Source organism: Macrobrachium nipponense, chromosome 33, assembly GCF_015104395.2.
Source record: "Macrobrachium nipponense isolate FS-2020 chromosome 33, ASM1510439v2, whole genome shotgun sequence".
NCBI classification, from domain to species: Eukaryota; Metazoa; Arthropoda; class Malacostraca; order Decapoda; family Palaemonidae; genus Macrobrachium; species Macrobrachium nipponense.
In genome coordinates this window covers 41,632,046-41,649,545 of record NC_087219.1, presented here as the reverse complement: position 1 = coordinate 41,649,545, position 17,500 = coordinate 41,632,046, and the positions used below count along the sequence as shown (strand labels likewise).

The 17,500-nt window shown below is 37.3% G+C and overlaps 1 protein-coding gene across 8 annotated transcripts in view; it reads left to right on the top strand.

Moving 5' to 3' along the window:
- LOC135203117 (protein TANC2-like) overlaps window positions 1-17,500 on the top strand; it is a 561,962-nt gene that overhangs the window by 461,501 nt on the left and 82,961 nt on the right. Inside the window, exon 1 of one of the 8 annotated variants that reach the window (XM_064232752.1) lies at window positions 7,562-8,060. The exons of the other annotated variants lie outside the window; for them this stretch is intronic. Coding sequence (XP_064088822.1) covers window positions 8,009-8,060 — 52 coding nt within the window. The 5' untranslated portion in view covers window positions 7,562-8,008. Of the gene's footprint in view, window positions 1-7,561; window positions 8,061-17,500 lie in introns of those variants that run through there. 8 annotated transcript variants of the gene reach the window in all.

Genomic DNA, 17,500 nt, shown 5'->3' with positions numbered 1-17,500 from the left:
GGGGGATGGGGGGGGGGGGGGAGGTTTTGGAGACGAATTGTAACGGATTTGTAGACGGTGTCCTGGATGCTTTGCTTCTTCTGGTATTCTTTTACTTTTGACCTCTTCTTCTTCTTCTTCTTCTTCTTCTTCTTATTCACGTTCTTCTCCTTCATCATCATCTTCTTCTTCCTTTTGTTCTTATTCTGTTTCTGTTTCTTCTCCTCCATCTTTTTCTTCTTATTCTTATTCTCTTTCTTCTTCTTCTTCTTCTTCTTCTTTTTAATCTTCGTCTTTCCCATCTTTTTCTTGTTCTCCTCCCTCCTCCTCCTCCTCTCCTTCTTCTTCTTCTTCTTCTTTCATACAACCTCAGGCAGAACCATCAATTGGGATCACTATATTTCGACCCTATAAATGTCACGGCCTCTCTGTTCTTCAAAATGTTCAAGATATTTCCCGTGTCTGAACGCCTTTCTGGACCAGATTATCGGTGTCACTATCTTAAGGGAATGTGAACCATTTGCATCAATTAGGAAGTGTCGTGGCTTTGGAATGAGTTCTCTTTCGTTTCCAGAAAGTAAGATGGACATTTTATTCAAGCGGTATTTTACTTGGGGAATAACTTGAATACTATTACCTTTAACACTTAGCCTGTTGTGCCCAAATTTCTTTGATATCAGCAAGATGATCCTTGAGAGTTTAACGTTGTGTTATATCGCAGCTGCGTTTTCAGGAAATGGAATTAACATCACTTCCAGTTGAAGCTTTGTTGACAGGGACGTCGATGTGTTGTGTTTCGTTTTAGATATTACAGATAATTATGATTTCTATGTCTGGCAGTTGTCCCTTTAGCGAAATGCTGTTCTCTCTCTCTCTCTCTCTCTCTCTCTCTCTCTCTCTCTCTCTCTCTCTCTCCCGAGACATCTCTATAGGTAAAATGTAGGCCTTTTCACAAAATTAAATTCAACAGTCGAATGGACACCATAATCAGTTGCTTATTTCGTGGTTAAGTCCCACCCATCGCCTTTCGTTTTCTTCCGGTCTGGGCTAAAAGAGGACATGAGGTTGACCGTCCCACTGGAATTTGTGACTCCCCAAAAAAAGAAAAAAAATGATAGAAAATATAGCTACTGAAAAAATATTACATGGTGAAGTATTCTCGTTCTGGCGTGCTTGTCTGTAGATATACGAACGGCCACAACAACAAATTTCATCTATAATTATTGCAAGACACATGGCAGAATTATTTAACTCTGATAATAGCAACAACAGCGACTGAAGATCATCTCCAGAATGATGCTGGGTAAGATGTTGTTTATCTCGATCGTAAGACAACAAAGAGGCGTCAAGGTATTGTTTATCCCTTCTACAAGACCACAAAGATGTATTTTAAGTAACTGTATATCCAGTTCAATGTATAACACAGGGTGTCCATAAAGTCCCAGTACCATTCTGAGCAATAAATACTTGTAATCGTACTGGGACTTTATGGACACCCTGTATCATAAACGTAGTATTAATCAGAAGGCAGAATCTATAAGCTGTTCTCTTTTAAGAGGCAAGGCTGCCTGTTCCCTCTGTATAAGGAAGCAACAGCCTTCCGGTGTTGTTTGATGATAGCGTTGGAAATGACGTTTAAATCACAAGGCTGATTCATTGATCTTTTCTGTAAACTTAACTCTCTTAGGAGACGTGTGGATATCATCTTTTAGGATCAAGACCCAATCATTAATTTCCCTTTTTTTCTTTCTTTCTTTCTTTCTTTTTTTTTTTAAATCGGACTGCGGGTAGCACATCCCGTCGGCCTTCTTGTGTAAAAAAACTATCATTAAAGAAACAAACAATGATTGCCTCTCTCTCTCTCTCTCTCTCTCTCTCTCTCTCTCTCTCTCTCTCTCTCTCTCTCTCTCAAGCCTGAGCTAAAGAAAAGGTTGCTCACCCCGTCTGCCTATTCCGGATGAATCAAGCTTAATCGCCCCCCACCCTGCCCCCTCACCCCCCATTCTGTTTTGTCGTATGATTCCCCCTCCTCCTCCTCCTCCTCCTCCTCCTCCTCCTCCTCCATGGTTCATCGGGTTCCCGTCACGCCGGTCTTTTTATTCAAAAAAAAAAAAAACAAAAAAAAAAAAAAAAAGCACAGACAGACAGATCCTCTTTAAGAACAATGGGACGAACGCGTGGCGGGGAATAAATTTCTCTTTTTATTCTTTTTCTCTTTCTTCCTTCCTTCCTTTCTTCCTTTCTTTAGGGGCGCATGGGGAGACATCATGCACGGCAATGGCCATTGCAGCTGACTTGTAAACGGCGGATCATCTACAAAGCTTTTGCATCGCAATGTCTTTTGGCCTTCGTTGCGGATGCTCGTTGTCTGTTTGGAATTAAATAGTATGTTGGGGCTTCTGTTTTTTATTTTTCATTATTTTCTATTTTTCTATGCTTTTGCCGTTTTTTTTTTTATTGTTTTTATTGCCTTCTTCCGTTTTTTATTTAATATTCTACCGCTTTTTATTATGTTTATTAATATAATTTTTACCCCTTTGTGTTATATTTAATTTATTTACTACCGCTTTTTATTATATAGATTTTTTTTACCGCTATTTATTATATATTTTTTACCACCTTTTTATATATGTTATATTTTCTACAGCTTATTATTATATTTATTTTATTTTATACGCTTTTTCATTATATTTTCCGTCATCGGTTTGTAATATTTTTTTATTCTCTTCATTCATTCATTCATTCATGTATGCGTTACTTCATCATTCAATCGCATATGTGTTATTCATCTCAATCTTTCATTTATCATTCTTCTCGCTCATTCGCTAATTTATTTTTTCTATCTTCAAAGTTTTGTGTGTTTGTTCCATCTTCATTCATGTGTTATTAAGTCATGACATTCATTCCTTCATTCTTTCGGCTTTCCTTTCATTCATCAGCAGCTGCCTTATTATTTCAATTTTTATTTTTCATTTTTTATTTGTGGTGTTCCTCACGACGGAGAAAAGTTGCCAGCAAGTCATATTTAATTATTTATGCCCCTTTATTTATAATAATGTATTATTACCTAATAAAGTTCCCTTTCGTAAGCTGCCGTTCAGTATTTTTCTAATGGCACCAAGTTATTATTATTATTATTATTATTATTATTATTATTATTATTATTATTATTATTATTATTATTATTATTATTATTATTATTATTATTTATTATTATTATTATTATTACAAAATACCCATAATAGCATGAGTATGCAACGGAGTAACAAATCCACAGTTACATTTGAGTGCAAAGATACATTTGAAAATAATCCTATATACATAAAGCTTTCGTGAATCTCTTTGATTCCCCATTCCGTGTGGCATCGAACAGATTCCCGAAAGTTCAATGTAGAGATTTCTAAAAAATATATATATATTTGTACCCATACATAACTGTGGCTTTTCTCCATTATTATTATTATATTATTATTATTATTATTATTTATTATTATTATTATTATTATTATTATTTATTATTTATTTATTTATATTTTTGTCTGTCACTGTCATCATATTAAACTGGGTAGTTTATATATATATATATATATATATATATATATATATATATATATATATATATATAGTGTGTGGGATTCCGGGTTGGCATCCTGCCTCCTTAGGAGTATATCACTTTTCTCACTATGTTCGCTGTTTCTCGGAGCACACTCTTCTGCATGAGTCCTGGAGCTACTTCGGCATCTAGTTTTTCCTGGTTCCTTTTATTATTATTATTAATTATTATTATTATTATTATTATTATTATTATTATTATTATTATTATTAGTGTATACGCTTTCATATGAAGATGAGTCGCCATCACATTCAACATACCAAGCAGGCTTTAACTGAATAGAGAATACTTACCATTATGACTAACACTATATGACAAGAATTACGCTAAAATGGAAAGTTATCCAACCATTATTTACATGACAAATAATTTCTTTTATACCTTATTAGCGTTTATTTCATTACTAAAAAAATGAAAGTTTACATCGTCTATAATAATGATTATGTTCAACCATTTGTGGAATTATTTCCACACATTAAACAAGCGGCTATTTTTTCGTCTTTTTGATAAAAACATTTATTTTCTACGTTTAATCAGACTTCATGTAGAATCGTGGTTTAGTCAAGATTTTAATGTAGTAATTATAGTAAATTTTTGTCATAAAAATGAATTCGACTTTTCACTTAAACGTATAATTTATCAAGACGTAAAAATATGGTAATTTTTCAAGAAGATAAATTAATTCAACTTTCATCTGAACTGTTTCAATACGTAGAAATTCTGGTAATTTTTTGTAATAAAAAGATTAATTCGACTTTTCATTGAAACGTTTGATTTATCAGGACGTAAAAATTATGGTAATTTTTGTAATGAAAAGATTAATTCAACTCTTTATATAAACGTTTAATTTATCAAGACGTAGAAATTATGGTCATTTTCGGAATAAAAAGATTAATTCAACTCTTTATCTAAACGTTTAATTTATCAAGCGTAGAAGAAAAACGTTTAATTTATCAAGACGTAGAAATTATGGTCATTTCCGTAATAAAAAGATTAATTCATCTCTTTATCTAAACGTTTAATTTATGACGACGTAAAAATTATGGTAATTGCTAATTCAACGTTTCCTCTAAACATTGCATTTATCAAGACTACAATTAAAACCGAAAATTTTTTTAGTCATTTTTGCACATCGAATTTGGAAGGTTCCTCACGGCAGAGGAGATTATTTTCTACGTTTAGAGAAAGAGTGACGTGGAATTAAGGGGTCGGGTGACTAAGCATTGTTCCTAACCCCTTCCCAAACCCCCACCCCGCTTCCCCACTTCCCCGGTATCCCCTATCCCCTAATCCTTCCCCGGGTTGTGCAGGGATGCTGCGCGCTGAGATAGAGAGGAAGTGAAGGGAGAGGAGAGGAAATATCCTTATATAGGAGTCCTAGAGAGAGGGAGGGAGAGAAAGAGAGAGAGTGTAAGAGTCTTTTAAGGGATTGCCTAATTGAAAAAGGAAATGATTAAGCAACTTACCTGTAGAGGTAATCCGTTAGAAGAGAGACAGAGAGAGAGAGAGAGAGAGAGAGAGAGAGAGAGAGAGAGAGAGAGAAGTAGGTTATTGAGCTGCCCCACACAGATTGGACAGAAAAAAAGAAAGAGCATTCAGTCACATCACATCAATTTGTTGAGCGAATAATTAGCCAGACACGAATGGATAATGATAAGGACATAAAACCCAAAGTTATGGTGGCCCTCAATTATGCGTATCTCTATCGGGTCTTCGATATTCGCGGGATGAATCACCCGTTTCGCGTCGACTCTTGATGCTACTGACCTTGAACCCCTCCCGGTAAACGATTCTGTTCCGAATTCGTTACGGCTCTGTGGGCGTTGTCCGTTGGGTACGTGGGCGTTAATGATTGCAAGGTAATTCCTGCGATTTTGGGTATCATACCAGGGCCATGATTATACCCGTTGGGGCTTGTAGTGGATGGGGAGGGGGGTGGGGGGCAGAAATTCGTTAATGAGTGAGTCATGTCCATAGGTTCCTACGCAACTTGGGTCATTCATTTTGAACTTTTTGGCTGCAATTGTTGTTATATGATCGATTCAAGATCCATACGTTAAGCTTATGCGAATGTTGTATAGAGCTTCAGATATTATTATTACATTATTGTCATACCAAGTAAAAACAGCATGAGAACTATCTTGAAAAGTATCTTATTTACACATTTCATCACAGACAATTTAGAGATATATTTACAGGGTCGTGTTGGTCTTTATATATGGCTGTGTGAAATCTCCCAGTAGTTATTTTTAATCGCTTCACTCATAGTGTATCACATCATTGAAATAATGAATGGCAAGACTTCATTGCAGCATTTTGCAATGCAGTGACGAAGCGTTGGTGCCACTGGGTTTGCTTGGCGCTGTTGCAGAGTTGCAACAAGAGGGTCGTTGTTACAGATAGTTTCGATAAAAAGTGATAAGAACAGATAAGTCTTCTGTACATGATGACGGATAGCTCCCAGTTATTCTGCAAGAACAGGTTCCAAGTTCTTTTTGCGGTGACGTGCGTATTCAGGAAGGAGAGAGAGAGAGAGAGAGAGAGAGAGAGAGAGAGAGAGAGAGAGAGAGAGAGAGAGAGAGAGAGAGGGGGGGGGGGGGGGGGTAAGAAGCTCGTCGAAATGTTATACATGAGTAGTGATGGTTTCCATTTTGTAAGTTTCATGAATTGCTATTGCTTGATTTTATTATGATCTAGAATCTTGTCAGTTTGTTTTACTTAAATTTTTGTTCTTTGTTAATGATTTTTTATGTATGGTGCGTTTTAAACACTTCATATCCCAGGTAAATTATAATGTAGGCATCAGCCATACATCATAAATATTTTACTTTTTGTTTTATGATGCTACATGTAACCACCTAAATTGATCTTACTTGTCTTTTTTTTTTAGACGATACAGTCGAGTTAAGTAGTCTATTAATTTTGTATTTCAGCACGTCATCAACACGTATCGTGTAAATGTATTTAATAGCGTAGTGAAACTGAAAAATATGGTTGTCTAGCGTTATGTAACTTGCGGAAAAAGCAGGGATATGAAATTTCTTTCCATGGTGCTCGTCGGTTTTGCAAGTATTGTACGCTCATCAGAAATACAGAAAAAAATGATCAACAAACGGTTGGTTACCATCAAATTATTGTTTCCCGTTTCCCACAGCGTGCATTTAGCGGCCCAAACTAACGGAAACATTCCCCCCACTTCGCCTGCTTCAGGGTCATCAGGTGGTGCGTCTTTTGTCTGTTGGAGCAGGACTGCTCTTAGCGACTGCGGAATGGAATTATAATTGTCTCTTATCGTGGCCGAAGTTGCCATTTATCCCCGATAATGGTGTGATAAGTGGTGCATTGGGATGGTGCAATTGAGGGTGGGTAGTGGCATGATAGGTGTTCATCATGATGACGGTAGAACGTAGGAAGTCTGGAAGGGTAGGATCGTGCCCTTGAGATAGTGTTTGTGAGTCTGAAGGGATACTGGTCAAGTAAGCTTCATTTAACCTTTATTTGAAGAACCTTTGTGCAGTGGATTGGAGCAATTCGCTGTGATAGGAGCGGATCCCCACAATCGTCTTGTATGCCTATCTATCATTATATTTAGCTGTAGTGATTCATCATCAGTGCGGAGAGCGGCCGCTGGTTTATTGTCAGTGGTCCGGTGGACATTCTCTTTTCGTGTAAAGTAATCCATCATTACATTGACCCATTTTTTGCTTTCTACACCAACAAACAGCGATTAAAAGAGAATTCTTCAAGTACGAACTCATATTGCCATGAAAATCTGTTTTGAATAGGTAGCTAAACGATCTTCATAACTGAATCTTTCCTCTTGTGCATACAAATCCCCTTTATGATTATGATTGTTTACATGTGCGAAGAAACGCTCGATGAGTGGCCCCACAAAGATGGGCGGAGCTTACTGACGTCAGAGGTCTGGGCCTTGGTGATTGGGGTGTAGGGGGGTGATGCTCGATCACTGAATGAACAGAAAGTGTAGTCGAGCAGGAGCCACCGTTAGAGGAAGGTGTAGATGTACCGTTTGTAAGATGGACCTCTATAGACGATTGTTTCTTTTCAAGGAGTTAGTGTTTCTGGCGTCTGAATTCTTATGCACAATGGATCACAGTGTTGGCAATATACTTTGCGAGTGATGTGACAAAAAGAATATAAAAACAAAATCGTGCTCATAGCAAATTTCTCTAGAAGAACGAAGGAAATTTTTTTTAGAAGAAAGGGTGGTGTGCCTCGTTACAAACCCGCAAGAATTGTGTTAGCCCCCTCAGCTGTTCTTGCGCATGTTATTTCGTCTGTGATAAATGTGTAAATATATACTTCTAGTCATTCCAATCATGTGTCCTGAGGCATAAACTTGGTTCTCACCTGTAGATTACTACACAAGTCTCGCTTTTCACAATAACTACCAAGATGGTTAAAGACTTCCTCACCAGGAGTAAAACTCCTACATTGCCCAATGAAGGTGAGTGATGATTGTACATTGTCTTATTAATGTAATTACTTCCCCAGGACCGTTGTTATTTCAACAGATGTTATAAAAGTTCTTTCCGGTGAACAGGTGTGTTCGATACGCTTGGCTAACCCGCGGTGATAGTGATGGTCCAGTTTGAAACTTAGCCAGTGGTGATTGTAATTTCGTTTTCCTTGTACTTTTTCTTTATTGAAGTTGACCAGGCAATTGATTGTTTGTAGAGATAAACTGACGCTTCTACAGTGAACAACATCACTGTATTTAGGCAACAATGATAGACCTAGTAATTTTTAGCTTAGCCCTATTAGGGCTATAGTTCATTTTAACTTTTTTTTTTTTTTTCATTTTACCAAAATCATTTCATAGCTAGTTGTAGACCTGCCAGTTTGTATGTATAAAAGGTGTATTATATTTGGTATCTAAATTAGAATAAGATTGTCTGGCTACTGATTTTATAGGTGTAGCTTCACTTGATAGTTAGGCCTAGGTTAGTTCGAGCAGCTAGATCCCGTATTAGTTTTACGACTTATTAGGGTTAAGTTTAATATTCATAGGCCTAAAATAGTTTCGTTTTAGTAGCCATTCATGTCTGTTGTTTCTGACTTCTCACTATTAATATCTGGTGTTCCAATAACTGTTTTTCCTTTGGATACCTAGTATTATAACTGGTTGTAAGAAGAATATCTATGCCCAGATTCATTATGAAAAGTAATTTGTTTTCTTCAAGCATGATTTCTTCTGCTTGCCACAGTAAATCGGTTTACAAACATAAAAGTCCATATATTTGCAATTGTATACATGCTTAGCTATTAGTCAAAGCTGAACAGGTGAGTACGTGTGATTACCAATTTTCCCTGAAAGTGGTGGGCAACTACGCCAAGCAAATTGGGAAATAATTTTTTTTCTTCAGTTGACGCGACGTTTAAATCCAGTTACAACACAGTAGAATGGAGGCTGATTTTAGAGCAAGTTGTTGCAGTGATTGAAGTACTCCGCATAAGGTATTAGGGCTAATTAGAGATAACAATCTTAACAGATTAGTCGTTCTCTCTCCATCACCAGGGAGATCAGTAATCTTATACCAGTGTTTTTTTTTTGTATGACTTTCGACAGATTGTGGCAGTCAGGCGTGTTACTTCATTTGAAGCTTTTGTAGACTGAAGTAACCCATATTCAGACGTTTTCAAATTTAGTTTATTTTACTTTTAATATAAATAGCTCTCACACGCAAGTGTTTGTTAATTATTTGGTCTTCTAAATTGAAATACATACTTTTTTTTTCTTTTATATGAGAGAGAGGGAGAGTGTATTTTGCGAGGATGCTAATTGTGGGCGGTCGTTACATAACAAAAGACTGAATTATTAGTCTGCGGCCCTGAATGATCGGTGTTTGTCAGTTTATTATAATATAACCAAATGCTTTGAGTTAGAGCAACTACATTTGTGTGTTGTTAAGTGGTCACAAATGTTTAGTGTTTGTTTATCTCACGGTATCAGTAGGTCAGTCACACACAATATCTGTCCGGACGTTGTAAGGACACTGTAACCCTTGTGGCCTTGATATTGAAAGCAGGGCGCTTTTTCAAAGGTTATGTACTTTGTTTTATTGCACAACTGACAGCATTACTATGCAGCATCATTGTAGCACAAATAGTACATTTAAGCATTCATGGAACTTACACCTGGGTGTGCTGATGTTACAAGGAAACTGCTATATTTGCTTGTATAGTTTTTAAGTAAGACTAAGGTTGATTCTTGTATTCCAAAGAAAATTATTATCATTATGAAATTGTTGGGCCTAAGACTACTTCACGAGTTGTGTATTTGTGTGTATTTTTACAAGTAACGAATTTAAATTGTTCTTTGCCTAAGAATAACGAAATCGAATTCAAGAAAATGTCTTTATTAAAGCTATACTTACATTTAACATTTAATGGACTGGTAAACAGCAAAACTAAGACTATGAATACACCAAAGCAAATTGCAAGCCAGGAAGAGACCTCGTAAACAAAAAAGCCACCCTTTCCCCTACCTTCTATTCTTTTGGCTCGAAGTCAAGGTCCTCCTCCTCCTCCTCGTCATCAGCTTGAGTCACTCCCTCCCTCCATCCCTCTCCTTCCTGCTCTCACTCTCTCCCTTCCTCCTCCTCATCCTCCTCCTGCTACCTTTATATAGAGACTCGCCGTCCCCCCCCCCCCCCTGCAAGACATCTTCCTGGTAAACAATGACATGAGAATGCTAATGAAAGATTACCTCCTAATTTCTTTGAGAGAGAGAGAGAGAACGGCGATGCTGACCCACACTTAAAGAAACTACAAAATTGCAGTCCCTGCTTCTCAGTACACTCACAGATCTCATGTCCTAGTTTCTCCTCATAAATAGAATTCAATCGCCACCAGAGATGAGTCTTTGACAATAGTCAGACTAACCGAAAAGTACTGGAATTAACCGCCTCTTGAGTTCTCACGTGACCCTGCAAAATTACTCATTGGGTGACCTTATTCTCTACAGCATAAGATTCAGACGAAAAAAATATATATACAAACCTCGACTCTATAGGCCTAAATCGGTCTCGACAAAGCCATTAGGGTTATTTTCTTATCTTCGTATGTTTGTTATCTTCCGAACTTTCTGTTTCTTTCATATTTTATCTCATCACTATTTGTTGGTGTAGTCCAAGTTTGGTGGTTTTCGTTTGTATTAATTCGTTAACAAGATGGGACATAACCGTTGGAATAGTAGCTATTTATAGCAAATTGTCAAGTGCCCTTACGAGGCGTGTGAATCCCGTAGAGTTTTCACGCGCAGCTAATGAAAGCTCGGCAAATTTGAAGTAAAGTCCTTGAGCTCATGACTTTTATATTAGGTTTGGTTTTTGTTATTGTAGGAGTACTTTTTTTTTTAGTTTGTTTTATGACAGTTTTAATTGTTTCAGCATACTCATACCGTCCTGGTTCCTAATCTTGCGTAGATAGTAACATAAGTATAATGTTAAGGAAACTATCTTTTAATACTCTGTTGGTAGGGATGTTCATTCTCAAGCCAATGGGCGTCGCGAAAGTTAGCTGCTCTTCGGCATTTCCTGTTGTTTTGCACACTGTGGCTTTAGTCCTCAGCTTTAGTGATCGTTTGCACTTTTGGGGGAGAATGCCGAGATCAACTGGTCTATGGGGGTGTTCGTCTTGACCTTTCGTTTACTCTATTATTGAAAACTGTTTTCATTTCGTTTTGTTTTTTCGAAGTTGTAAAGCTAAAACATTGCTATATATACTTAACTGCTTGAGAATTGTATGGCGTTAATGAAAGGCTACGAGTGAGGTTTAACTTGTGTATAGTTTTTAAAGAGTAATGTATACCATTATTGTATTTTTTTCGTGTGATCTTCTAGTAGTCAACTGGACCGTCAGTAACTCTACGGGCTTTGGACGCCAACTGTTAAACTCAGTATATCGGTATTTCATATCTTTTATGACTGATGTAGAGCTCTTCACATCCTTAATATTTGAATGAACTTCTTATGTCTACCCTATTATGCTATTCATTCTTTTGACGAACAAAATATATTGGCCATATTGGTGGACTTGAAAGGATCACAGCGGGATACAGGGAAATTGGTCCTACTCCTTTGGTCTCTTCCTTTTTTTTTTTTTTTTTTTTTTTTTTTTTTTTTTTTTTTTTTTTTGTTTTTTTTTTTTTTTTTTTTTTTTTTTTTTTTTTTTTTTTTTTTTTTTTTTTTTTTTTTTTTTTTGACCATTGTTATGTCGAAGTGGGGTTATTGGCCCTAAAAGTCTGCTAACAATGAATTGGTATTTTAGGCTTAACATTTCTGCCTGATCCTAAAGCTTTACAAGACTGATCTTACAGTATGATGCCCAGGTCCTTGGTATATAAGTACCTTTGAATTATTACTATTTGCCCCATTTTTGTTTTTTATAATTTGTGATATTTTTATATTCTAGGTATCTTATAATGCTAATTTCTGATTGCTATTTTGGATTATAGTAACTTTAAACTTGAAGCAATATAGTTCAAGTATTTTTCATCTTCATTGTCGTTTGAAACGAGTTACTTCCATATTTAGGCTAAGTGCATTTTGATATTGTATTTCCCAAAGTTTAATTACTTTACAGGAAAACTGATACTGTACTGTACCATTTGCAATGCGTACTTTATTTTTAAAGAATATTCCATCGCATTGACAAAATGAATATGCTTAAAAATAACTTTATGAATTATTATTATTTTTATTTATTGGTCTCATGTGTAGTGATTTATTTTGTAGAAATCTAACATGGTACTGAGGGTTCTTTGCTGTTATGACGAATACAAAGAATTAATAAACGTCTAGTTCGATCTGATTTAGGCTAGCAATTCCTTTGCTAACAAATACACTTTAAAAGCTGTTTAATAATTTATAGCGTTTTCATTCAGTGAGAAATTGCATGACAATATACGTAGGTAAGAATACAGAACTCTCTCTCTCTCTCTCTCTCTCTCTCTCTCTCTCTCTCTCTCTCTCTCTCTCTCTCTCTCTCTCTCTCCCCTTTTAAGCTCACTTAAGAATACATTTTGAGAAAGAATGAACGCTCTTGGGCTTGCAATAGCCATACTTAGGTAATCAGCCTGTATGCGTTTCCCACGATTAAATCTTTTTTGCAAGTTCACGGTCATTCTGTTCCAAAGAAAACCACCCCCTTTTGACACTTATTCGTACGTCTGGTAGCGAGCATCCTCTTGGTTTACTTAACGGTCAAGCAAGACGTTTGTCGTTCCAGTTCCCAGGGAAAAAGTATATATCTATTCGCCTGCTTGTACGTACGATTTTTACGTTATTAAATGCAATTTGGGAAAGGTGGATAAGGATAGATAGTTAGTTTTTAATTGTATTTTAAGCTGTTGTATGTAATGAACAGAGAGCTATGGCTTTGTTACTCTTATGTTTTGATGTTAAGTTTTAATGTTACATTTCACTGTTAGGCTAATCATAACTATTTTACCCTGATGGGTACTTGTTGTTATATCAGATTTATCTGGCATAGCTGAAATGAGAGCTTTTTTTTTTTATACTTGTATGAGTTTAAGTTTATTTCAGCCTGGCAGGTCAGGCTAGACGTCTGCCTTTTTCATATTTCTTCGTACTCTCATTGTATTTTTTTTTTTTTTTTTTTTTTTTTTTTTTTTTTTTTTTTTTTTTTTTTTTTACCCCCTGCCACGGTACTAACTGTTTCCTGTCTGCAGTGAGAGAGTATATATTTATTCGTGTTACCTTTAGTAATATGCGAACATCCTGTGGGTAATCGAACTTTTTTTTTCTTACTTTATTCGTCTCTTCCCAGACTTTGATATAATTTTTTTTGTGGGGGGGGGTGTGTTTTATTTATAGTTTTGTTTCATGTTCACATTCGGATTATCTATCGTTGTTTTTATATTTTTGTTAGAATTTTTTTTTGTATTTTCAAGTATATTCTTCATTATTCACCAGCAACATTCATTATCTGAAGCAAATTGCATCAGTTTCTCTTCAACCAAGTGATTAGATATTTGAATAACAGATATATACAAAGAAAGTCAAGTACTATTTTTGAAGGTACGAGTCTGCGTGATGAAGTCTACGGACTTTTCACGCCCCCTCTTCGCGTATAACAGAAACCGGTTTGTAGAGTTTTCTTTGTTGTCCATCTTGCCTCTCTTTTTCGTTCTCCGTCAAATTTGTTCTCCATTGTTGTTCGTTTTGTCGTCATTCAAGTCTGTTCTCCATTGTTGTTCCGCAGATATTTATTTCCCCATCACAGGGTCGGTAACATCCATGGCTGACGGGCATGACATGTAATTTGTGCGAGCCTTATCACTATGTAACTCGGTATCATTTGATGTTCACCCTGACATTAGACAAGACACCGTTATCTCTTCTCTCTCTCTCTCTCTCTCTCTCTCTCTCGTAGCATTTTCCTGTTTAAAGACTTTTTGAAGTATTTAATTGTATACGTATTATAATAGTATATGAGTCTCTCTCTCTCTCTCTCTCTCTCTCTCTCTCTCTCTCTCTCTCTCTCTCTCTCTCTCTCGTAGCATTTTCCTGATTATATAGGCTTATTGTATTTAATTTCATACGTATTATAATAGTATGAGTCTCTCTCTCTCTCTCTCTCTCTCTCTCTCTCTCTCTCTCTCTCTCTCTCTCAGCGTTTTCCTGCTGCTGACTTTTTGAATCATTTAGTTTTATACGGTTGTTATAACTCTCTCTCTCTCTCTCTCTCTCTCTCTCTCTCTCTCTTCTCTCTGCGCGTTTGCGTGATGGCAGATAAAGTTTCATCCTGAAGCGAACTCTTTCTTTATCTGTGCTTGGAATCTCGCGTGCTTGCTTGCTTGGGGAAATGGTAGCGATTTTACACTCTATTGCATCACGAATAAACTGTCCACTGGCGGCACATCAATCCAGCTTGATGGGGATTCAGTAGTTCCTCGTTGGACGAGTGGATTTCGCCCTCGGCTACCAATGCGGTGGTCCGAAGTTCGATTCTCGGCTCGGCCAACGCGGAACTAGAGGAATTTATTTCTGGTGATAGAAATTCATTTCTCGATATAATGTGGTTCGGATCCCACAATATGCTGTAGGTCCTGTTGCTAGGTAACCAATGGGTTTCTAGCCTGTAAAAATATCTAATCCTTCGGGCCAGCCCTAGGAGAGTTGTTAATCAGCTCAGTGGTCTGGTTAAACTAATATATACTTAAGGAGATTCAGTTGTTATCGTCACTGCAACATAAACGTCAAAATGCAATATACGGAGAAAGCTTAAGTGTAGACTTGAAAATATGAAGTTGCATGAAGTCTGTGCACCATGTTTAATTAGCCTAGTTGCAAACTGCAGTTTGGATTTCAATCGTCCAGTGTGTTGCAGTCTGATATAGTTATTTCGTTGTTGCTCTTAATTCATTCGATTATATTATTTACAGACTATTTGGATTTTCAACAAGTTATATATAGCGATACATTGCGATGAGGATTAAGAATGTGAAATATGTAAACTATATCATTAGAAGCATAAGTACAAGCAGGGGCATAGATTGAAAGAGCTAAGATGCAACAAGGGCATTGGAGATGGACTTGAATACCCCGACTCACTGTCATTCAGTCTTCAGTAAGCCGTCCCAAGGAATAATGTTTGGGTATTAAGAAACATAAGAAAAGGCGTTGACAAAACTGTTCAATAACAAGAGCACGCAGTTTGGTCAAGAAAAAGCTATCGACTAGAACTAACCATTAAATAGCGCCCACTGGATGGATTAATTGCAGGCCAATGGATGAGACTCCAGATATAAACTTATTTAATAAGTTAGTAAACTTAATTTTCATTACTTGTCATAATATTTGGTTTCTCGCCAGTTGCAATAGTTATTAACCCATGTAGGAAATTGTAGTTGATTAATAGAATTTGATCAATGCCTTATTTTGCATTCATGTGGTTAGTTGCAAGTTGGCAGCGTTTTGGCGTATGTTCTAACAATCTCCCATCCGAGTACAATTAACAGCTGCAATCTCCCATGCGAGTACAATGAACATTTGGCCTTCAGTTCTTGAAAGAACGCATCCGAGTGGAAGAATTCGAGGCAATGTATGGTATCAAATAACTTGGCTCTCTCTCTCTCTCTCTCTCTCTCTCTCTCTCTCTCTCTCTCTCTCTCTCATGGCCGGATTCCTGACCCTGCAATTTGTGGTGCCCTCTGAGAGAGAAGTCTCGGAAAACCCTACCCAAAACATGATTACACAAGCAGTCTGCCCATATGCCGTTGGTGCCAAGCTAAAAAGGGTATCACGTGGCACCTACTGCATATTGCCAGTTTGGTTTCTTTTCCTGTTGTTCGTTTAGGGTTTGATAGATGGTAATAGATACTACTGTTTTGAGGGTTGTGTAGATGATAGAAGATACTTTGTTTGGTTATGTAGATGTTGTGTTGTTCTCGATTTGGAAGTAAATGCATCTCCTCTCTCTCTCTCTCTCTCTCTCTCTCTCTCTCATGTGCACCTCGTGAAACATTCTATTTGGTTTTCATTTTTCTTGTTCTTGCTGTATTTGGGATCGTCTATGGTTTTTTTTTATGTAACATTTTTCATCGTCCTTTCCTTTCTCTCACTTACGCCATGTATCAATTCTTCCTGCGTTGCAGCCTCCTTTCGTACTAGGCTGGCCGGTGATTCCCACGTGGTGCAAGAGCTCAACCCCCTTCCCCCCATCTTGCTCTTCATTCCCTCCACCCCCACTCCCCCAGATTCCCTCAGGGGAAGGGGAAACCGTGGCGCCGGACTTCACCCTGGGGTTGCCAAGAGACTACCCACCACTTCCTTGCATTGTTTTTTTTATTTTTTTTTAATAAGCACAACACTTATCTATTTTTTCTTTTTACTGTTAAGAGTTTTTTTTTATTGATTTTGCAGATTGCATATCTTTCTAAGCATTAGAATTGGGCTGAGTTTGTTCATGACTGTCAGTTGAAGGATTGGCCAGATTTCAAATTTGAGACATTGGTGGTTTTTCTGCTATATAGATTTTTTTTGATTCCTTTTCAGGATTTTAAATTTAATAATATGTCTAATTAAGAATGCTAATGTAATGGTTTTGTATATACTTTACTAAGGTAACTCGATCCCAACTGTTGGTCTATGTTTGGAGAAAAATTTGGCCTTTTTTAATAGATTTTGTACCATTCATTTCATCACCTTGCATCTTGCTTGATCGTGCTACCAATATGATGTCGTAATGCTTTATGCAAAGTAATGAGATCATAAGGGGGGTTTGAACCTCCCCTCGTCTTCAAACCGCCCCCCTCCTCACCCACGGTAAGCGTAGGTGGGGGGGACAGGGCGGGATTCCAATGTCTAAATTTCATTGCCACCGTTCATGTTTCGAACATGAATCCATTGCTTGGCCACGTGGTGTTATGTGATACATAAAATGTATGGGATCTGGATGGGATTTGACCCTAAAGCCTCAGCATCCCCCCTTCTTTATCTCCAACCCACCTTCCTTGGCGACAGAGTGTGTGTGTGTGTCCGTCCATTCCGTCTGGCTCCGCCCTCGCGTGTCTCCGACGTGGCAGCAGCAGGTTTTCGTTCCCCTCGGTTAGAACCCGCTCAGACACCCCTCGGGAAAGGTTGCTGCAAAGAAAAAATTCAAAAAAAAGAAGGAAACAAAAATCACCACCATTCCAGAGTCATTTCGGCCTCGCGAACATCCCCTGATACGTCGTCTGAAGAAAGTTGATTGGTTTTTGTCAATGAGAGTCATCAGTAAGCTCGTGGAGTTCCTGTATATAGTTGTAGAAGAAGCAGCAGCTGATAGTGACTTTTAACCGAAGGCCATTCATTCTCAGAGTAATATGATTTGTTGTTTGGGGATTGGCGAGTGAATCTCTGGTGTGTATAGAGTTGCAAC